Below are 24,110 nucleotides of genomic sequence, written 5' to 3' on the forward strand. Positions count from 1 at the left end.
TGGCTTACGACCTTGTAGCTAGCCAGGGAAAGATAATGAACCCAGGGTCTTCCTGACTCCAATGTCTGTGAACTCTCAGTTCTGACCTTGACTTCAGTTCCCATCCAGATCTCCCATTCTATGCACCTTCCGCGCTGCTTCCCTGTTCATTTTTGCCTTTTCTCAGCAGTGTGGGAGTTAAGTTTTAGTGTTTTTTTTTTTTTTAAACAACAGTATTTAACAGTAATACTTATCAGAGTCATTTAATGAGCTTCTCTGAAACAAGAGGAAGTGTTAGGATTTTCTTTTCACCTCCACAGACAGTTGACTACTAGCTTCCCCTCCTTCATCCTTCCTTCTGTCCTTTCTTTAGTGGGGTTACTTGAGTAACTTTAAGTGGGGTGTGGGTTGAAAGGGGAGTCCTATCTGGGCCTTTAAGTGGCAGGCGCAGTGGCTCACATCCTAGCACTTTGGGAGGCTAAGGCAGGAAGATGACTTGAGGCCAGGAGTTCCAGAGCAGCCTAAAGAAGAGCGACACTCATCTCTACAAAAAAATAGTAAAATTAGTTGGGTGTGGTGTGTGCCTATAGTCCCAGCTACTTTGGAAACTGAGGCAGGAGGGTGGCTTGGACCCAGGAGTTCCAGGTTGCAGTGAAGAATGATGACACTATAGCACTCCAGCCTGGGCAACAAAGCAAAATGCTGACTCAAAAAAAGAAAGTTGAGAAATGTGACCTTTCTGTGGATGGCTGTGGAGTGGGCCAGAACCCTGTGACCACTAGAGGGCAGTGTAAGCCCATCTGTTGTGAATGCTGGGCCTTCAGGAGGAAGGTCATTCATTACCACAACCAAGAAATCTTGCAGTATTTTTACACAGAGTGCCAGATCTCAGGACTGAGCAGCAGTGGCCACCCTTCTACCAAAAGCTCACGAGTTGGATCCCCAAAGAAAACCCTTAGGGTCTGAGAGGAGCCTGCTTTGGGGGCCTCCAGTGCTGCGGCATCTCTGTGCTCACCTCACTGGCAGGCTCTGCCCTTGGCTGCCTAGTGGGCCCCTTCCCACTCTCTCAAACTCACCTGTCCAGCTTCCCAGGTTTGAGGCTCATTTCTGTTGGTCCCAACTTCCTACCTCTGCCTATGTTTTTGTTTTAAGAAATCAAAAAGAGGGCAGCGCCTGTGGCTCAGTCCGTGAGGCACCGGCCCCATGTACCGAGGGTGACGGGTTCAAACCCGGCCCCTGCCAAACTGCAACCAAAAAATAGCCGGGCGTTTTGGCGGGTGCCTGTAGTCCCAGCTACTCGGGAGGCTGAGGCAAGAGAATCGCTTAAGCCCAGGAGTTGGAGGTTGCTGTGAGCTGTGTGAGGCCACGGCACTCTACCGAGGGCCATAAAGTGAGACTCTGTCTCTACAAAAAAAAAAAGAAATCAAAAAGATATAGAAAAGCACAAAAAACAACCTAATAAACACTCATATTCCTTTCACTCAAAATTAGCAATTGTTTTTTTCTCTCATTTTATCCTCTTCACTTCAGGTCTACTCTCCTAAAGCATTATTACACAGATCACGTATACCTTTAATGAAATCTGCCTGAATGGAGCACCTCCACTCCAATTTTCTTTCCATTATTTTGGTACTTACAGTCACTCTTTTACTATTTCTTTTAATGGTTGCCCTAGAGAGCACACCATGATCCCTCATCTATCAAACTCCAATAGAAATTGTTACTCTTGCTTCTTTCCAGACAAGGCCTGGATCTTAAAACACTTAACTCCATTTACTCACCTCTGCTTTTTGTATTTTAATTTGGTTTATATTGTTTAAGTCCTATAAGATATTATTTCTATTAATTTTGTATAGTTAACAGGCTTTTAGGCTTACCCTTATATTTACCCCCCACGTCCTATTTTTTTGGCCCTTTACTCTTCCCTGTGTCACCAAGCTTCCACCTTGCATGACTTTTCTTCTACCATACACCTCGGTATTTATTTTGTTCAGATCAACTATTAATATTTTTTCTTAGCTATGCCTGTTTTTTTTTTTTTTTTTTAATTGAAAATGTCTTTAAGCTCTCTTTGTCCACTAAAGTAGAGAGTGCTTGCCGGGGGTTCCCCCATTTGGGTGGTGCCTGAACTTTTGTCTACTTGTCCTTGTGAGATTGGTGCAACCTCTCTGCCTCATGGCTGCACCTTCTGAAATAAGCAGAAGGGGGAAAGTGGTCCCACGGGATAGGGTCCCCTCTCTGGAGATTTTCCTTCTCCAAGGTCTGAAAGCTTCATTTACTTTCCAGTGCTTTCAAGCAGATTTATTTTACATTTTGTCTAGCTTTTCCATTCATTCTCAGTGGGAGGAGTAGCCTGAATTCCATAGCCTGTTAATATAAGAAGGTGAACTGGGGGTGCCTGTGGCTCAAGGAGTAGGGCACCGGTCCCATATGCCGGAGGTGGCGGGTTCAAACCCAGCCCCGGCCAAAAACCACACCAAAAAAAAAAATAAATAAAATAAAATGTAAAAAAAAAATATATATATATAAGAAGGTGAACATCTATTTCCCATCTATATTTTTTTTAATTTATTTTTACATATACATGTCTTCAAGAATTTTTATTGTTTCATGCCTTAGTTTATTTTTTATTTTTATTTATTTATTTATTGCAGTTTTTGGCCAGGGCTGGGTTTGAACCCGCCACCTCCAGCTTATGGGGCTGGTGCCCTACTCCTTGAGCCACAGGTGCCACCCCATCATGCCTTAGTTTAAATCTTTTATCCTGAATCAATTTTTGTAAGAGGTGAGAGGTGTGGATCCAGTTTCAGTCTTTTACATGTGGTTATCCAGTTCTCCCAGCACCATTTATTGAATAGGGATTCTTTCCCCCAGTGTATGTTCTAGTTAGGTTTATCAAAGATCAGGTGGCTGTAAGAGGTTAGTTTCATCTCATGGTTTTCTATTTGGTTTCAAATGTCAATGTCTCTATTTTTGTGCCAATTCCATACTGTTTTGATCACTATGGCCTTGTAATATGGCCAAAAATCTGATAGGGTGCTACCCCTGGCTTTGTTTTTATAACTAAGAATTACCTCGGCTATACAGGGTTTCTTCTGGTTCCATACAAAACGAGGAATTTTTTTCCAAACCTTGAAAGTATGATGATGGTATTTTAATGGTAATTGCACTGAGTTTGTAGATTGTTTTGGGTATTATAGACATTTTCACAATGTTGATTCTTCCCAGCCATGAGCAAGGCATGTTCTTCCATTTGTTAATATCTTCTTCTATTTCTTCTCCTAGGGTTTCACAATTTTCTCTGTAGAGGTCCTTCACTTCTTTTGTTATATATATTCCTAGGTATTTCATGTATCTTGAAGCTACTGTGAAGGGAATTCTTTGAATTATTTTTCCCATCCATTTCTTTTTCTTTTTTTTTTTTGAGATAGAGTCTCACTATGTCACCCTTGGTAGAGTGCTATGGCGTCACAGCTCACAGCAACCTCAAGCTCTTGGGCTTATGCGATTTTCTTGCGTCAGCCTCCCAAGTAGCTGGGACTACAGGCTCCCATCACAACACCCGGCTTTTTTTTTTGATTGGAGTTGTCTTTGTTGTTTGGCAGGCCCAGCCTGGATTCGAACCTGCCTGATCTGGTGTATATGGCTGGCGCCCTAGCCACTGAGCTACAGGTGCCAAGCCACATCCATTTCTTTGTTACTGCCTTCTGACACTTGTATTACTGCAGTGTTGGACTTTCTGGACTGGTCCTCTAATTTTTTTTCTTTCCAGTTTTTGTTTTGAAATAAATTTATTTATTTATTTATTTATTTATTGAGACAGTCTCACTTTTGCTGTCCCCAGTAGAGTGCTCTAGCATCATAGCTCACAGCAACCTCAAACTATTGGACTCAAGCAATTCTCTTGCCTCAGCCTCCCAAGTAGCTGGGACTACAGGTGCCTGTCACAACTCCCGGCTATTTTAGAGACCGGATCTTGCTCTGGCTCAGGTTGGTTTTGAACCTGTGAGCTCAGGGCAATCCACCCACCTAGGCCTACCCGAGTGCTAGGATTACAGGTGTGAGCCACTGCACCTGGCCATTGTTCTTAAAATTTAAAGAAAAATATATTGAAGATACGAAAACTAATTCCTAAAAGATTGCTTTTTCCCGAAAACTGTAGCTCACAATGTATTATGTCTATCATGTGAAACATACATTAGACACAAATACAAAAACCATGAAACAAGTCACCATTTTTCAACAGTCTGAGCAAAAGTAAAATGTACCTTTCCTATTTTTAATTTCTCTTTTTATTGAGTTTTTAAGAATTTTCTGCTAGCATGTGTTCACTTTAAAGGTTTCATGTTTTCTTCAAACAGCATGTTCTGTTATTTATTCCTTCATTCATTCATTCAGAGACAAAGTCTCACGCTGTCATCCTGGGTAGAGTGCTGTGGTGTCATAGCTCACAGCAATCCTCTTGCCTCAGCCTCCCTAGTAGCTGAGACTATAGGAGCCTGCCACAACAACCAGCTATTTTTCTATTTTTAGTAGAGACTAGGTCTCTTTCTTGCCCGGGGTGATCTTGAACTCCTGAGCTCAAGCAATCCACCCGCCTTAGCCTCCTAAAGTGCTAGAGTTGCAGACGTGGGCCACCACACCTGGCCCTGTCTTGCTTTCTTCTTGATGCATAGCCTCTGTCTCCTCCTAGTTATTTATTTTTTCTGCTTACCCATGTTGGTCTCTGTCTTTCATATTAGAGACATACTTCATATGTCAACTTTGGCTGTCGGCTCATACTTGAGTGTAGCATTAAATGGTTCACAGAAGCTCTGTGAACACATGCAAGGTGTTCACAGTTGGTGATTTTGTTGGCCTATTTCTCTCTTGGATGTGGTCAGATAACCTCAGAGATCTTCTAATTCCCTGAATGGAAGATCATTCCTGTCTGCCAGCGTTCTGGAAGATGAATGAGCTAGGTAAAAGAAGACTTAGAGACTAAATATTTCATAGACTAAATATTTCTAACATAGTTCACAAACTTGTGCTTAATTACCGTTTCCAGCATGGTAATTTGATCTTCAACTGTGCCTGTTGTCCCCCAGCAACAAGGATAGCCAAAGCCAGCAGGTATGTAGGAATGTGGCTGAGAATGAGTGAAAAGTGTCCCCTAAAGGTTTGCCCCAATCTCTGGTGTGCCTGGATGAATAAGGGATGAATATCAGTTTCTTTCCAGTGCTTAAACTCCTTATGTTTTATAATCATATCCCAGTGAGGAATTAATTCATCTCCTCTGTGATCAATTATATTGGCAGTCCAGGTAGGCAGCTGCTGCCTTTGAGCTTCAACACATGCCAGGTGGCTGTACCACAGCTCCCTTGTGCATTAGGGGGAAGAAAGAAATGAGTTATAGGGCTGCTAATCTCTGCCTCGACAGCTGGAGGATGAAGCTCTAGGCTGGTTCTTTGTAACAGGAAGGAAATTCTGAAAGCCAGAATGTGAAAAGAAAGCTTAAGAAGTTCTTGTGTCTGCTGGGTTTGTGGGCTTTATGGGAATGGCAGTGCTCAGATGCCTTCCAACACACAGCGTAAAGGCACAAACTTGGAGATGTGGAAATGAAGGGTTCCATTCAAGGTAGGACAACTTCACAAAGCGAATAAATTTCCAAGACTGTAGTAACACATGAAAGGAGGAGATCAAGGGAAATGATTTCTCCCTCTTTTTTAATTCTTGCTGGGGGAAAAGAAAATTATTCCAAAGACTAGATGGTCAAAGACTAGATGTATAGTGACCTTCCTGGGTAGTCAGGGCTGTCACTCTCTCAGCAGCTGTAAACTGTAAGATCCACTTTGCCTCTGTTTCTCTGAGAAAAGAGAAAAACAAAAAAAACTACACACAACTGTCACCAGAGTGCTTTTTTTTTTGAGACAGGGTCTCTCACTCTGTCACCCAGGCCGAAGTACAGGGACACAATCATAGCTTCCTGTAGCCTTAAACTCCTGGACTCAAGTGATCCTCCTGCCTCAGCCTCCTGAGTAGCTGGGACTACAGGCCTGCACCACCAGGCTGTTCCCAGAAAATCCCAGGACAGGATAGAAATGCAGCTCCCCAAACTGAGAGGGAACCAAGAGGCCAAGGAATGATTCAAACAAGAGGAGTCTGATGAGTTTGATGAATTTATTAGAAGCTGCTCCTGGGCAGCATGGCATAAGATTTCCTCCACAGGAGCTTTCTTGCAGGCAGAATCCCCATCTTCTCATTCCGCAGTGTTGCTTTAGCGATCTCCTTCCAGTGAGTAATGCAAAGTTTTTACATCGTATTTTTGTTCCTTCACAGTGAAATAAATCATACAGGTTCAGTACCATCATCACATACTGTCATGCAACCCCTGTTATGTTGTAATTTTCCACCAGGCAGGGATTTTAGTATTATAATTAGCTAAAAGGCACTAGCCAAAGCAGCTCTAAAGTAGTTAGGGCCAGTCTGTTCTGACCATTTCAAGGTCAAAAAGTGCTAGACACTTTCTTCCCTTCCCTCCAGTAGTTACCTTGGTACCTATCTACTCTACTTTGCAACAATTTTGGTGAATACTCCAGGCTGGCATAGTGTTTCTGTTATGTGCTGGGGAACCTACATTTTCCCCTCACATGCTTGCCTATTTTTTCTTTTTTTTTTTTTTGTGGTTTTTGGCCGGGGCTGGGTTTGAACCCACCACCTCCGGCATATGGGACCGGCGCCCTACTCACTGAGCCACAGGCGCCGCCCCTATTTTTTTCTATTTTTCTGTACAGACAGGGTTTCCCTATATTGCTCAGGCTGGTCTTCAACTCCCGTCCTCCCTCAGTGGCCTCCTAAAATTCTGGGATTACAGGAGTAAGCCACCACAATCAGCCCACTTTTTGAAAAAGTATTATTTACACGAAATATTATGCAATGTGCAATGTTATCTCCTGCTTTTAGCTTATTTTCATCATAAGCATTTGTTTCCCCTTATTACAAAAATGTTCTTGGCAAACAATTTTCTTTTTTCTTTTTTTTTTGAGACAGAGCCTCAAGCTGTCACCCTGGGTAGAGTGCTATGAGATCACAGCTCACAGCAACTCCTGGGCTCAAGCGATCCTCCTGCCTCCACCTCCCAAGAAGCTGAGAGGACAGTCACTCACCACAACACCCAGCTATTTTTTTTGGTTGCAGCCATCGTTGTTGGGTGGGCTGGGCTGCATGTGAACCCGCCAGCTCAGGTGTATGTGGCTGGCCCATTACCCGCTTGAGCCACAGGCGCCGAGCTGGCAAACAATTTTCAAAGGCTGTAACCATTCCTCTGTTGTTGCACATTAGTTTCAGACGGCTTTTTGTTAATTAAAACTGCGGGCTCCACGCCTGTCGCTCAGTGGCTAGGGCGCCAGCCACATACACTGGAATTGGTGGGTTCGAATCCATTCCAGGCCTGCCAAACAACAATAACAACTATAACCAAAATACAGCCGGGCTTTGTGGTGGGCGCCTGCAGTCCCAGCTACTTGGGAGGCTGAGGCAAGACAACTGGTTAAGCCCAAGAGTTTGAAGTTGCTATGAGCTGTGACGCCATGGCACTCTAACCAGGGCGACAGCTTAGACTCTGGGGGAAAAAAACAAACAAACAAACAAACAAAAAACCTGCCACACGTCTTTGTACCCACACCCTCTAAAATAAATGTAAACATTTAAAAATAATACAAGAAGGCAAAAAATCACCCCAAATCCCATCACTTAAGAAAATCAAATCATTATTCATATTTTACTTGATATACAGCTATGCTTACGTATATATGTGTGTGTGTGCATATATATATGTATATATATGATAGGTGATATATCTGAATTTCAGATTATTGCCCTAGCAGAATTTTAGGTCAAAAAATTTGGCCTTGTTTAAGGCAACGTGTAATTTCTCAGTCCTAGAATTTTCACCTAGTGATAGGTAACTTCTTTGGGGGTTTATTTTAACTTCAAATCCAGAATGTGCCACAAATCCTCACAGCAGACAAGGCACTACTTTAGTCCTTATGAAAACAAAGCCCTTAAGGTTTAGAAAGGTGTTAGGGTCCCGATTTCACACACACACAAAAAACCACAGCCTCGTGAAGCGCTGAGGCGGTTCTTCACGTGACTCCGCCGCTTCTCCTTTAAATGCCCGCTCACGTGACCGAGGACTTGCCCACCGGAGGAAATTCAGGCTGTCAGGGTAACCAGTCATTCCTCCCCGCCACTTTCCCAGTCCTAGGATTTCTAGCGTTCCCTCCCCGGAAGCCACAAAGCCTCTGGAGGCTTTCTCTTCCTCTTCTCCGTCGTGTCACCTTTCCTCACTCCTTCCCGTTAGTCACCAGCCTTAAAGCGCCCTCTCTCCGACAGAATGTCACTTTCTGGAGCAAAGGCCGGAAAAGACTACAACTCCCAGGGGGCCCTGCCCACGCCCGCGGCGCGCAGTGTAGGTCGGGGGCTGAGGTCCCGCGGTCTTCTGGCCGCGTGTGTTCCTGAGCAAGCGCACTACAGGTTCCGTGGCGCCTAGCGCGCGAGTCGGGCCTTGAGCGGGCCGGGGTGGGGAGGGGAGGGGCGGGGCGGAACTGGAGAGGCCGGCGCTGGCGGGCGGAGGAAGGGGGTGGGAGCGGAGGCGATGGAGGGGTGGAGTGGGGGAATGGGGGAGGGAAGGGGAAGGGAGGTAGGAGGCGGGGCCGAGCAAGAGCAGGGGCTGGAGTCGGAGCCGGCGGTTGCAGTGGAGGCGGTGATGTCGGTGCAGGTTGTGTCAGCAGCGGCTGCCGCCAAGGTGCCTGAGGTGGAGCTGAAGGACCTGAGCCCCTCCGAGGCGGAGCCGCAACTGAGACTGAGCACGGCGGCGGTGGGCGCCATGGGCCCCCCGGCGGGCGGCGGAGACCCTGAGGCTCCAGCTCCCGCTGCGGAGCGGCCCCCGGCTCATGGCCCGGGCTCGGGGCCGGCCGCCGCTCTCAGCCCTGCCGCCGGGAAGGTGCCTCAAGCGTCGGCCATGAAGCGAAGCGACCCGCATCATCAGCACCAGCGGCACCGCGACGGTGGCGAGGCCCTGGTCAGCCCCGACGGCACCGTCACCGAAGCGCCGCGCACAGTCAAGAAGGTATTGGGGCCGGGCTGCCTCTTGAGGAGAGGAAGGGAGGGCGGGGAACCGCAGATCCTCTCCGCACGGCGGCACCACCCTCTATGCCTTCCCTTCTGATCACAGGAGCAGAAGGACCCCTTGTACCCTCAAATTCACTTTCTCAGAGATGCCCCCGCTGGCCCCGAGTACTGGGGAGCGGAGACTGCAGGTTGCACGACCGTACTTCGCTATGAATAACATGGAGGTAGCGCTCTCCTCTGCTACTTGGAATAGGCGGGGGAGGAGAGGCCACCTAATACTATGTCCCGCTTCTCCAGCAGTCCCGTGTGTTATTTTCCATGTTACTCGGGGAGAAGACCCCCGTGGTATAGAAAAACTTTACCGCTTACAGCAGTTCACCCAGCAATAAGAGTGAACAGCTCTTTCTACTTGGAAAACAAGTAAGCAGTAGTTACTTTGCCTTGAAAACCTCAAGAGTTGTCTGGTTTCTGTTCATTTGATGACTTTCTTCTGCCTGTCTGTGGCCAACCGCTTCTGTAGAGCAGTATTGATGTTGATGCTCTTTATTTCTAGCCATTGCAATAGTCTATCTTCTCTGAATGTAGCGGGCTAATGGAGAGATTCTCTTCACTATTTTATCTTAAGAGGTTGGTTCTTCCTGATTAGGAATTGGTCACCATGATTATTAGACTCTATGAAAAATTTACTGTTCTGTTGGTTCCTTTAGTATAGTACGAAAGCATTAAGAAAAAAATGCTGCTCTTTTTGGGAAAGGTGATCATTGTGGGGTTTTCTGTCTCAGGTGTCAGTTTTTCAGGAGGCCTCAGAATACTGAAGAGTTAAGTGTGCCTAGATGTATGATACCCCGGTATTAACTGTACATTGGCTATGTATGTTGTGTCTCTTTCCCTCTTAAAGGGAAATCAGCACAGTAAAAAAAAAAGGGACAAATATTTGAAAAGAGATGTGGATCAGATAAAAAGGGATTGTGGCTGTAATTTCCTAGGCACAATATGAACACAATGATGTATGGCTTTTTAAAATTGTCATGAATGATTTTTAATTGCTTTTATTATTATTATTATTATTTTTTTTGGCCTGGGCTGGGTTTGAACCCACCACCTCCGGCATATGGGGTCAGTGCCTTACTCCCTTGAGCCATAGGTGCCGCCCCATTTTTAATTGCTTTATCAGAACAGCAATAAAGGAATGTGAAGTCTACATTAGCTTTACTGTATAGGATTAAGCTGAATTGGAACCTTGGATCCACACTAACTTTTTGGTGTAATAGCTTCATGATTAAGATATAGCAGATAGGGCAGTGCCTGTGGCTCAAGGAGTAGGGCACCAGCCCCATATGCCAAGGGTGGTGGGTTCAAACCCAGCCTGGGCCAAAACACTACAAAAAAAAAAAAAAAAGATATAGCAGATAATACTTTCATTCTAACTATTCAAATATAGGTAACAAAAGATGTCAAAGGCAAGACTGAGGGAATTTGTGTAATAATGCTTTAGGACAGTGTCCTTGTCATTGGCAGTATGAAACTCCTCTGGGAGGAATTATAGTAAACAGTGCTGGTAGTTCTCAGATATGAGTTTGGAAACATGAAGCATATTTCTGTGAGAAACTTGATATTAATAATTGGTCAAGTCTTTATCTTGTGATCAGGAGTGTTTTTGTCTAAAATTTGTAATTTGATTAGCTCTCTTGAGGGTAAAAGTGTTTATCAAATTGCTTTTATAGCATGAGGTTGACAGTCAGGCAGACCTGAGTTTGAAATGAATACCCTCACTACTAATTTTTGGGTAATTTCCAAATTCTGCAAATCACAGTTTTTTCTTCTGTAAAATGAGAATACTAATTATGATTGAGGATTATAAATATTTGTAAATTAGCATTGAATTTGGCACATAGAATAGGGTCTTAAATGATAATTATTATTATGAAGAATTTACTTTTTTATTCCTGCCATTGTGGCTGAAGTGCATGTAAACTTTTCTTCCTCTGAAAGGTGCCACAGTTCAATCAATTCTATATAAAGAAGTTTAAAAAAAATCACAAGCTAAAAAAAAAAAAAGTCACAAGCTAGCATACCAGAGGCCGTTTTTCTTAATCCTAGATGTGCTGATTCACCATTTTCCTTGTTGCTGAACCACCTTCTTCTTGTTTTTTCAGCATCAAAATATATGTTCCATGATTTACTCAGCAGCCTAAGGCTATAGAAGACAGGGCTGAGCTTGTCTTACAATGTTAATTGCACCAAAAAAACCAACTTCTCTGCTGAAAGTTAAAGTAGGTAAAGCTCTGGGCAAGGATACAGCTGGATGACAAAACTAAGGGTATTGTTGAGCTGCTTTTTGTGGGCAGAACCTTCACCTTTCTTGATACCGATTGGCTAAATGAAAACAAGTTCATAAAACTGCCTTTTTTTCCCCAAGTTGAAAGTTAGCCTCACCAAAGGATTGCAGTGTGATGTTTTGATTTGTTAAGCCTTTGTTGATTCTTAGATTGTCCATTTAAATCATCATTCTGACCTTTACTGCTCGCTGTTTTTATTAAAGTATATGGAGGGACAGGGGATACTAGTATTGAAATAGCTGCCTTTGCCTATGAAATTGCCAAAGGCAATTATTGTCTGCCAAAATTTTTTTATTTTAAGTCACATTTCCATTGATGTTTTCTCTTACTCCATTCTTGTATCTGTCATCAGTTTTCCTCGTTCTGTTACTCTGCTCAGCCACTCAAGGGAAATAAGCTTTTTACAAGAGCTAGAATTCTCAAGTGCAGTAGTTAATAAGAGTGAACATATGGTGTTCAGGTTACTGAGTCACGTCTTATCTTTGACATCTATCTGTCTATCCTGTAACTTGCGTTGCTCTTGTGGCTACAGTATGTTTATATACGTACATTAAGTGAACCCGGTAAACCAAAAATCTCTGTAAACAGCAATTTGTGAAATGAGAAGATAAAGTTCCAGCATCAGTAGTTGAGAGGATTTATTTCTCTGTGTTCTTGAAAATAGGTGATAAGGAGTGTTGGCATATGGTGGGAAAACAAAGCAGGAGAGGTTTTATTTCAGAAAAGGTAAAACTTTGGCAGTAAGACTGCAAGCCTAAGAACCTCAACTAGTTTGTGCTTACGTCAGTCTCGGTAATGACCACGTTCAAACAGACTCTATTGCTTTTGGCAAACATATTCACCTTGCACTGACTTTGTTGCTTACAAGAGAGAATGAGTTGAGCTATGTTAGCACTTTCTTGCCCGGAATTGTTTAAGCTTTTGATTTGGTTAATTATAGATTACTGAAATGGAATGTTTTGGATCTGGGCATGGGAATGTGGGAGCAGTATGACTCCTTTGCCAGTCAGAAAAGTACAACCTTGAAAAGTGTTCATGAAGGCATTTGGCAGTTGGACTATAATAATAGTTACCATTAATTGACCTTTAATGCGCCTGAAGTTGTCATAGGTGTTTCTGTAGGCGGCATTATCTCTGTTTTACAAATGAGGAAATGAGGTCCCTAGAGGTTAAGTGTTTTGCCCAAGGTTATGCATCTAGAGAGTGGCAGAGGTAGAATTTAACCCACTAATTCTAACTTCTTAAATGGTGGGTTCTGGGCTGCTCCCCGAAGTCTTTTAGAGTACTAAGTGAACCCAAAGGTGTGTCTCTTTAAGGTCATGCCAAGACCAAAGTAAGAAGGGACTAAGTCAGGGCTTTTGAAAGAGGACAGGAGAGAATTATACAAATGTAGAAACTCAGAGAACCGTAAAACTGGAAGAGAGGAAGAAGAATGTTTTATACAGAAAAGCAGCAGTATATTAGTAATTTACTAATAATCTGAAAATTTTATCCTTAGAGTAAATCCTGAGAAGTGTAATTCTCCTTCCTGTTCAGCTAACACTTTTCCCTTTCTTTCTTTTTTTTTTTTTTTGTAGAGACAGAGTCTCACTTTACCACCCTCGGTAGAGTGCCATGGCGTCACACGGCTCACAGCAACCTCCAGCTCTTGGGCTTACATAATTCTCTTGCCTCAGCCTCCCGAGTAGCTGGGACTACAGGCGCCCGCTACAATGCCCGGCTATTTTTTTGTTGCAGTTTGGCCGGGGCTGGGTTCGAACCCACCACCCTCGGTATATGGGGCCGGCGCCCTACGAACCACAGGCACCACCCCACTTTTCCCTTTCTTTAAGTCCCACCTTCTCTATTAATCAATCTTTGATTAAATCTCTTGAAAAAAGTGGAAGGGAAAACATACTGTGACGTATTCCGGCTATGTACGAAGCTTTGTACTTAGAGCTTCACATATATTATTTTATTTGCTCCTTTTAAGAGCCCTCAGAGATCAGTATTGTTATCCTTGTTTTATTGAGGAAACTGAGGGTTGGAGAGATTAAGAAATTTGTCTCAAGGTTACAGTAATGTGATAGAGCTAACAGAACTCTTCATCTGTTAGCTCAAATTCTGTTATTTTTCTTTTTTTTTTAAATTCTGTTATTTTTCAATTCAACATTTCTCTGTTCAAAACTCAGGATTGAACTTTTTAAACCTTAATCTGTAATTTTTTGTGGATTTCTTTTTTATTGCACTAATAGGCAGTTTCTTTTTATTTATTTATTATTTTTTTTGTTTTGTAGAGACAGAGTCTCACTTTATGGCCCTCGGTAGAGTGCCGTGGCTTCACACAGCTCATAGCAACCTCCAATTCCTGGGCTTAAAGCGATTCTCTTGCCTCAGCCTTCGGAGTAGCTGGGACTACAGGCGCCCGCCACAACACTCGGCTATTTTTTGGTTGCAGTTTGGCGGGGGCGGGTTTGAACCCGCCACCCTCGGTATATGGGGCCAGCGCCCTACCGACTGAACCACAGGCGCCGCCCCCAGGCACTTTCTTTTTATTTATTAGAGTCGTTGAAGGTTTTTTTCTTTAAAGAGCTTTTTTTTTTCTCTTGAGACAGAGTCTCTACCCTCTCGGTAGAGTGCCGTGGGGTCACAGCTCGCAGCAACCTCAAACTCTTGGGCTTAAGTGTTTCTCTTGCCTCAGCCCCCTGAATAGCTGGGACTACAGGCGCCCACCACAGTGCCTGGCTATTTTTTTGTTTGTAGTTAATTATTGTTGTTTAGGAGGCCCTGGCCAGGATTGAGCCCACCAGCTTCGGTGTATGTGGCCGGCACCCTACTTAATGATCTACGGGCATTGAGCTGACTTGTTGAAGGTCTTAACATATATTTTTTGGAATATGAATTTTCTGAGAAAGCAGCCCTTATTTTGTTTTGGTATAGTGTGTGCATTCTATTCTCAAACTTGGGAAATATTGAATATTAAGAGCTATTGTAGGAGATTGCTCAGGGCCAAAGTTGCAATTGTATGATGTCTTGAGGAAGACTACTTAGGTTCTTAGGGTACAATTAATAGAAGAAATGATAGTAAATGAAAGAGGAAGAGTAAGTTTCTTTATTATGCCATTTCCTTGAAATGGTCCCCTCACTTACAGTGAAAGAAAAAAGAGTTTGTTATAATGTTTACCCGTATCCTTTGTTGAGTTTATAAAGAATATGCAGTTTCTTTTGTGGTAGTTTTTGTTTAAATAATTCGGAGAGGTACTGAGGTGGATGGGAAGAGAACAGTTTTGGCAGTTGCCCTGATCCACCACATCTCCATCATAATGTTAGTGGTAGGCTCAATTAGAGGAGTTAAAATTCCATTCACCCAAGAAGTTTAGCAAGCTTGATCAGATTTCTTTTTTTTTTTTTTTTTTTTTTTTTTTCTTTTTTTTTCTTTTTTTTTTTTGTAGAGACAGAGTCTCACTGTACCACCCTCGGGTAGAGTGCCGTGGCGTCACAGCTCACAGCAACCTCTAACTCTTGGGCCTACGCGATTCTCTTGCCTCAGCCTCCCGAGGAGCTGGGACTACAGGCACCCGCCACAACGCCCGGCTATTTTTTTGTTGCAGTTTGGCCGGGGCTGGGTTTGAACCCGCCACCCTCGGCATATGGGGCCAGCGCCCTACTCACTGAGCCACAGGTGCCGCCCGCTTGATCAGATTTCTATGGAATTTTTTTATAGTCTGAATGACCCATGACCCGAGACTTGGTCAAAGCAGAATAGAGCAGAGGAGAAAGCAGCATACTGAAGTTTCTTCCCTAACAGTTCTTAAGTCTAAAATTATTCTGATCAAATTAAGTAACTTAAGACATGTGATGTGTATGATTTTCAGTTTCCCTTTTCCCTAACTGTATTTTGCAACAATTCAAATAGCCATTTGCCATCTTGAAGATTGCCTTAGTAGCTGGTGATTTTCTATTCTTTTTTTCAAAGGTCTATCAGTAGAAATTTTTCAGTTTAGGGCACCTAGTTCTTAGCTCAGAACCTATATTAAGAAAGGGTACTAGAGCTCCTTCTAGTTGAGTTTCTCTGACTCTAAGACTTCCTTAAAGCTTATTCAAATATTACACACCCAAGACTAAAACTGGCTTTACCTTCCCTACATACTTAACTCCTGCATTGCTCCAGTGTAAACAGTTTTGATCAGTCTAAAAGATTTGATGACATTGGCTACCTTTTCTTGGAAACTCTTTTAGTTTCAGTGGCACAATGGCTACTATTTACTGAATACTTGCTCTGTGGTACACATACATCTCATCTCATTTAATCCTCATGACAGCTTTATCGGATGAATAACTTTATCTTTATTTTACACATAAGAAAATATAGGTTCAAAGGAAGTTATTAATTGCCTAAGGCTTTGCCTGTGAAGCTGCTCATAGCAATAGTGGGAGGATTTGCCACACTGCCAGCACCTTAATGTTCTGACCAAACTCTCATATGAAGTCTGCTTAAGCTGCTACTAAGACCATTTTGATTGAGACAAAGTCTCACCCTTGTTGCCCTGGATAGAGTGCTTGGGTAGTGTGTGGTCGTGTCATAGCTCATAGCAACCCCAAACCCTTGGGCTAAAGCAATCCTCTTGCCTTGGTTTCCCAAGTAGTTGGGAAAATCGCCCGCCACAATGCCCAGCTAGTTTTTATTATTATTATTATTTATTTTATTATTTTTTTGTAGAGACAGAGTCTCACTTTATCATCCTTGGTAGAGTGCTGTGGCATCACACTACTCAAGGCAACCTCCAACTCCTGGGCTTAGGCGATTCTCTTGCCTCATCCTCCCAAGTAACTGGGACTATAGGTGCCCACGACAACGCCCGGCTATTTTTTGTGTTGCAGTTCGGCTGGGGCTGGATATGAACCCACCACCCTTGGTATATGGGGCCGGTGCCCCACCCACTAAGCTACAGGCACCGCCCTATTATTATTATTATTTTTAATAGAGATTGGGTCTTGCTCTTGCTCAGGCTGGTCTTGAACTCCTGAGCTGAAGCAATTCACCTGCCTAAGCCTCCCAAAGTGCTAGGATTACAGACGTGAGCTGCCATGCCTGGTTACTAAAACCACTTTGAATCTCAGGAACTCCCCCTGTTAACAAGGGAAGAACTGAACCACCGTGCTTCACATCTTTGTTCACTTCAGTTGCTACTTGACATCTGGTTATCCATTATCTTCCTGGTGCTCATGACTTTACCCCTATCTTCAGCCTCTCAGATGATTCAGTCTCTCCAAACCCTTCCACTGTGTTTTCTATAACATCCTCCTCCATCATCAGCTAATCCTTATGTAGTGTCACTTCTAGCAATAATTCTAATCATGCAGTGATGGTGGCAATACTGTTAGTACTAGCATTTGGTATCCAGAACTACAGTGGTACAAACCAAGCTGCAGCACTCCTGCTTGGCATTAGTGATCATATGTTTGCCAAGCCAGTTCTATAATTTTGGGTGGTGTTTTTAGCTGTGTAGTCCTGAAGTAAGTGTTCTTCACTGTGAAACCTGTCTCATATCTTTTCTGTAAATCTGTAAATTCTTTTTCTTTTTCTGTCTTTCTTTCCTTTCTTTTCTTTCTCTTCTTTCTCTCTTTCTCTGTCTCTCTCTGTTTCTTTTTTTTGAGACAGAGTTTCTCTGTTTGCCAGGCTGGGGGCAGTGGCCTCATCACAGCTCACTTAACCTTGAATGCTTGAGTTCAAGCAATCCTCCTGCTCCAGCCTCCTAAGTAGTTGGTGTGTGCGACTATACCTGCTAATTTTTATATTTTCTGTAGAGGTGGGTCTCATTCTTATTCAGGCTGATATTGAACTCCTGGCCTCAAGGGATCCTCCCACTGAGCCCAGCCTTTAAATTTTGTGTTTAATTCAGTCAGAGTTGACTTCTACTGCTTGGAGAATCAGTGATGTCCTGGTTAACCTAACCATCTATCCTTTTAGTTGCCTGCACCCATGGAGCTGAGAGTTGCTAGAGAAAATCATCATATCAGACAGATCAATGTCACTATAAATTCATCCCTCCGTCTCATATGCATAATTAGCATTACCTAGCAATGTTATACATTCCTTAGTTCACTTCCCTACTCACTGCAAATGACTGTTTTTAAATGATCTCTGTATCTAATCTCTCATGTTGTGTCCTTATGCTTCATTATAAAACAGAAGCCACCAAATGGGAATTATTTGTACCTCCCAAATCTACAATCCTACGTGCATCTGGGACTCCTCTTTTTTTTGAGACAGAGTTTCACTTTGTCGGGACTCATCTTTTTCCTTTCTCTCTTTTTTTTTTTTTTGAAACAAAGTTTCACTTTGTCGCCCTGGGTAGAGTGCTGTGGCATCATATAGCTCACAGCAACCTCAAACTCCTGGGCTCAAACAATTCACTTGCCTTAGCCTCCCATGTAGCTGGGACTAGAGGCGCCCACCACATTGCCTAGCTATTTTTTAGAGACAGGGTTTCGCTATTGCTCAGGCTGATCTTGAACTCATGAGCTCAAGTAGTCCACCTGCCCGGCTTCCCAGAGTACTAGAATTACAGGCATTAGCCCCTATGGCCAGCATCATCTTTTTTTCTCTTGTATTCCTTCATTTAGTCACGTTCCTTCATTTTTTTTTTTTTTTTTTTTTTTTGTAGAGACAGAGTCTCACTTTATGGCCCTTGGTAGAGTGCCGTGGCATCACACGGCTCACAGCAACCTCCAACTCCTGGGCTTAAGCGATTCTCTTGCCTCAGCCTCCCGAGTAGCTGGGACTATTTTTTGGTTGCAGTTTGGCGGGGGCGGGTTTGAACCCGCCACCCTCGGTATATGGGGCCGGTATATGGGGCCGGTGCCTTAACGACTGAGCCACAGGCGCCGCCCACGTTCCTTCATTTCATTCACAGGTATCGTAATTACATTCTCGCTTGTCTTAAAGAACTTTTTTTTTTAGACAGAGTCTTACTATGTTGCCCTCGGTAGAGTGCTGCCATGGCGTCACAGCAACCTCAAGCTCTTGGGCTTAAGCGATTCTCTTGCCTCAGCCTCCTGTGTTAAAGAACTTTTTCTTTTGGTTATTTTCTCTTTTTACTATATCTTTTCCTTCATTATTCAAACATACTCTGCCATCTCCCATTTTGAAAACCCTGTCTTTGGACCTGCATATTTTCTGCTACTGTCCTTTGTACTCTTACTTTGCAGACTCCTAAAGGAGGTTTTTGTACATGCTATATATACTTTTTTTTCCACTAACTCCTTAATGCATTTCTACTACATGTATAATACTCCCTTTGACTAAAACAAAAACCAACAACCTTGCCAAAGTTGTTAATGATTGGGAAATACAGCTGTCTGTTTTTTCATTCCTCATCTTATTTGATCTCTTAGCACCGTTTGACACTGACTCCTAATGAAACACTCTCTTTCCTTGGCTTCTATGACATCACCCTTTATTAATTTCCATCTTGTTTCTTTGGTTACTCTTTCTCAATCTTCTTTGTTTGTTCTTTCTCCTTAGTATTGGGCCCTCTATCATTGTTTTCTGTCCGAGTCCTCCATACCTTTTCTGAACTTTTAGTTATCATCCATGTGCCGGCAATTCCCAAATTATTGCTTTAACCAAGACCCCTTTCTAAATGCCAATCTTTTTTTTTTTTTTTGTAGAGACAGAGTCTTACTTTATGGCCCTCGGTAGAGTGCCGTGGCCTCACACAACTCACAACAACCTCCAACTCCTGGGCTTAAGCGATTCTCTTGCCTCAGCCTCCCGAGTAGCTGGACTACAGGCGTCTGCCACAACGCCCGGCTATTTTTTGGTTGCAGTTTTTGGCTGGGGCTGGGTTTGAACCCGCCACCCTCAGTATATGGGGCCGGCGCCTCACCGACTGAGCCACAGGCGCGGCCCCTAAATGCCAATCTTACATATGTATTACTGTGTATTTGCTGTAGGACTTCAAAACTTTCATGACCAAAGTTGAATTTTTTGTCTAATTCCCAAATATGTTGTTGTTATTTTCTTCATGTCAGCTAAATGTCACTTTCATTATTTTTTCTTTTCTTTAAAACAATATTTTTAAGGCTGGTCATGGTGGCTCACACCTATAATCCTAGCACTGTGGGAGGTGGAGGCGGGTAGATTGTTTAAACTCAGGAGTTTGAGACCAGCCTGAGAAAGAGCAAGTCTTTTTCTTTATGTCTTTACTAAATATGAAAAAACTAGCTGGATGTTGTTGTGGACGCCTGTAGTTCCAGCTACTTGGGAGGAGGATGTAGAGGATCAGTTGAGCCCAAGAGTTTGAGGTTGCTGTGAGCTATGACGTCACAGCACTCTACTGAGGGTGATTGAGTGAGACTCTGCCTCCACAAAAGAAAAATAGAAAGAAATTTTAATTACACAAGTAATGAATATGATCTTATAAAATAATGCAGTGTAATAAAACAGAAGTTCTTCCTTGGTGCTTAGCCAGTCTCATTCCCCTTACCATGGGTGACCTCTGGTATCAATCTATTTATCTTTCTAGGGCTTTTTCTATGAATTTACACTCATTAGTACATAGAGAAATGTATAGGTTTGTAGTAACTTCTATGTGAATAAAAACATACTCTGTTTACATTGTTGTTCAGGTTTTTTTTTTTTTTGGAGACAGAGTCTTGGTAAGTCACCCTCGGTAGAGTGCTATGGCGTCACAGCTCACAGCAACCTCAAACTCTTGGGCTTAGGTGATTCTTTTGCCTCAGCCTCCCAAGTAGCTGGGACTACAGGCACCCACCACAATGCTTGGCTGTTTTATTTGTTGCAGTTGTCTTTGTTGTTTTAGCTGGCCCAGCCATGTTTGAACCCACCAGCCTGGGTGTATGTGGCCGGCACCCTACCCAATGAGCTATGGGCACTGCTCACAGATTCCTTTTTCTTTAAATCTTTTTCTTTTTTTTATTGCTCCTTAGGCTGATTTTTTTTTTTTTTTCCCCGTGACAGAGTCTTACTCTATTACCCAGGCTAAAGTGCCATGGTGTCACATTAGCTCACAGCAACCTCGAACTTCTGGGTTCAAGTGATCCTCCTATCTCAGCTTCCCAAGTAGCTGAGTAACTACAGGTACCTGCTACGATACCCGACTAATTTTTTTTTCTTATTTTTAGTAGAGACAGGGTCTTGCTCTTGCCGAGGCTGGTCTTAAACTCCTGAACTCAAGGGTCTTCCCACCTTGGCCTCCCACAGTGGTAGGATTACAGGTGTGAGTCACCCGCCTGGCTTATAGGTTCCTTTTTTGCTTAATAGCATGTCTTGGAATTCTTTCTTTTCTTTTCTTCTTTCTTCCTTTCTTTCTATCTTTCTTTTTCTTTCTTCTTTCTTTCTTTCTTTCTTTCTTTCTTTCTTTCTTTCTTTCTTTCTTTCTTTCTTTCTTTCTTTTTCTCTCTCTCTCGCTCTCTGTCTCTCTCTCTTTCTTTTTTAAGTTCTTTCTGTATCAGTACATACAGGTCTATCTCATTCCTTTTTTTTTTTTTTTTTTTTCGTAGAGACAGAGTCTCACTTTATGGCCCTCGGTAGAGTGCTGTGGCCTCACACAGCTCACAGCAACCTCCAACTCCTGGGCTTAAGCGATTCTCTTGCCTCAGCCTCCCGAGTAGCTGGGACTACAGGCGCCTGCCACCATGCCCAGCTATTTTTTGGTTGCAGTTCAGCCGGGGCCGGGTTTGAACCCGCCACCCTTGGTATATGGGGTTGGCGCCTTACCGACTGAGCCACAGGCGCCGCACCTATCTCATTCTTTTTAATTGTTGCACTAATTTCCAACGTCTAAATCATTATTTATTAAACCATTCTGTGTTGATGCATGTTTAATTTTACTTTTTTTCCTTTCTTTATAAACAGTGCTATAGTAACTATATGCATTGTAAGGTAGAAAAATGTGATACTGTGTTATCTTTTCTAAAAGGACACCTTTTTTTTTTAATGGCATTATCATAAATTGAGGATATGTGATGAGACTGGAGGAAGAAAACTTTTTGCTCTGGTTAGGTAGTTGTGTGCATCTACCTTTTAAAAGTTGAAACTCTCCCAGTACTATGGGAGGCCGAGGCAGGCAGATCACCTGAGCTCACAAGTTCAAGACTAGCCTGAGCTAGAGTGAGACCTCGTCTCTAAAAATAGCCAGATATTGTGGTGGGTGCCTGTAGTCTCAGCTACTTGGGAGGCTGAAACAAGAGAATCACTTGAGCCCAAGAGTTTGAAGTTTTTGTGACCTATGACACCATAGCACTCTACCAAGGATGACAAAGTAAGACTTTGTCTCAAAAAACAAAACAAAAAAAAGTTGAAACTCCAAGTTAAAGGGGAACTTCTTTTTATGGAAGGTGAAGAAAGTTTCTTCTTTACCAAAAACTTATTGGATGAAGTTTGACTGAGTCTAGTCTTGAGTCATTCTGTGTGTGCTTTGGGAGACAGAAATGTATAGGAAATTTTACTACATTAATTCATGTTTGTTGTTTCTACAAGAGGGAAAGATGACTTACCTAATGCTATTTCCTTTTTAGGGCCTATGGATTAGAGAAATTACTGTTTCTTGTTAGGGCCTATGTATTAGAGAAATTACTGCTTCTTGTTACTTGTGTAATAATCTTCCTAATACATATGAGCTTTTTTGTGCATAAACCATTTATCTATTGGGTGCCAAACACTGCTAAGTTCCAGAGTTATAAAATCAGCAAGATACCATTGTTGCCTTCAAGGAGTGAGTAGGGATTATAGATATGGAAATAAAAAAACACAGTCTAGTTTGATATGAGCATTGCTGGAAGCAGGAGTTATAGTTTGAAGAGGTCAGCATTAAAAGTGAGGTGTTATCACCTTAGGGCTGTGGTCTCCAACCCCCAGGGTCCACCCCTGTTAGGAACCCGGCTACACAGCAGGCAAACTTCATCTGTGTTTACAGCTGGTCCCCATCACTCGCATCACTGCCTGAACTCCTCCACCTGTCAGATTGCTGGCAGCATTAGATTCTCAGAGGCGTGTGAACTCTTTAGGTTGTACACTTTTTATGAAAATTTAATGCCTGATGACCTGGGGTGGGGTCAGGAATGTGAACTCTTTAGGTTGCGCACTTTTTATGAAAATTTAATGCCTGATAACCTGAGGTAAGGCGATGATGCTGGTGCTGGGGAGCAGGCTGCAAATGGAGATTAGCAGAGAGGTTTGCATAGAGACCATAATAGATCTATTACTTGCAGACTTATATCAAAATCTTCAATCCTACTCCCCCTCATTCATGGAAAAATTCTCTTCTATGAAACTGGTCACTGGTGCCAAAAAGGTTGGGACCTCTGCCTTAGAAAAACTGGTTGTCCATCCAAGAGGTTTCATCACATATCAGAACCTTTGTGATGTTTCCTTGTTTTAGCTTTTACAAGTTCAGAAGAATCACAGTTTTAGTGTATCTAAAGTTCATTGACCTCTTAGGACTGGCTCAGACAAAGCAAACTCATGGAAGACTTATTTAAAACAAATGATAACTCCTGATTTACAATCAGATACAACACTCAAGCTAATCTGACAGAGGTGTAAGTCAGAGGATATTCTGGAAAATCTACATGGCAGGTTTAATTATAGTTAGAGGCAGTTTATTAAGTTTGGAGTCACTTAAATCTTTGCTACTCAAACCAGAAGCTTGATTATCACCTGGAAGCTTAGAAATGGACAATATCAGGCAACTGTAGTTCTCTACTAGTGTATACCTTTCAAAATCTCAGTTTTTTACTTATTGTTTAGTAGTTTGAAACCTCAGAGTAGAGATGCAAGAAAATCATTTAGGGTTTTGGGTGGCGCCTGTGGCTCAGTGGGTACAGTGCTGGCCCCATATACTGAGGGTGGTGGGTTTGAACCCAGCCCCGGTCAAATTGCAACCAAAAGCAGCCAGGCGTTGTGGTGGGCGCCTGTAGTCCCAGCTATTCGGGAGGCTGAGGCAACAGAATTGCCTAAGCCCAGGAGTTGGAGGTTGCTGTGAGCTGTGACACCATGGCACTCTACTAAGGGTGATAAAATGAGATTCTGTCTCTAAAAAAAAAAAAAGAGAAAGAAAATCATAGTGTTTTATGGAAGGTTAATAAGCCTTGTTATAAGACTTATAATAAAATACTTGATAGACAGAAACATAGACAGGCATAGATATACAAAGAGAGAGACAGACACACAGGTAGAAACACACATTCTCTTCTGCACACAGAGACACCCTCCATATACATACATACAACAGAACCCCCCAAGAATCCTCTACTTAGTCCCTTCCCACACAAAGAGGACTCCTCCGCAGAACCTCAGGGTTCTGCACAGTCTCCTACATGCACCCACAGAGACACCCCACATAGACTATACAGACTGTGAGGCCCGCCTACACTCAGAAACATAGAAAGTCCCACGGAGAGAGATGTCTATACACACAGACACTCAAACTGACAGCCAACAGGTAATGCTTCAAACTAAGATTTTCTAGCACTTGAGTAGTGTTCTCCATAGTTATTTTGAGAAGAGACGAGTATTCTCTCTAAGGTACTTTTAACTGAACCAGAAAATGAAGCAAAACAGATGGGCTGCCACTGAGTGTGCAGAACAGTGAAAGCACTACAAAGCCAGTTTTATTTGAATTCTTGTTTCTGGAACTGCTTGTTCCTGCGCATCATTTTCAGTTTGATGTACTC

At 42.9% G+C, this 24,110-nt stretch overlaps 1 protein-coding gene across 4 annotated transcripts in view; it reads left to right on the plus strand.

Annotated features, from left to right (window-relative positions):
* The first annotated feature begins 8,664 nt into the window (after positions 1 to 8,664).
* The window catches only part of AHCYL2 (adenosylhomocysteinase like 2), a 199,240-nt gene continuing 183,794 nt past the window's right edge, over positions 8,665 to 24,110 (plus strand). For 2 of the 4 annotated variants that reach the window (XM_053609156.1, XM_053609158.1), the window contains exon 1: positions 8,665 to 9,088. In XM_053609156.1, coding sequence (XP_053465131.1) covers positions 8,726 to 9,088 — 363 coding nt within the window. In that variant the 5' untranslated portion in view covers positions 8,665 to 8,725. The remainder of the gene's footprint in view (positions 9,089 to 24,110) is intronic. The other 2 variants (XM_053609157.1, XM_053609155.1) reach the window with 2 other exon arrangements.

This window comes from Nycticebus coucang, chromosome 11, assembly GCF_027406575.1.
Source record: "Nycticebus coucang isolate mNycCou1 chromosome 11, mNycCou1.pri, whole genome shotgun sequence".
In the NCBI taxonomy this organism is placed as follows: Eukaryota; Metazoa; Chordata; class Mammalia; order Primates; family Lorisidae; genus Nycticebus; species Nycticebus coucang.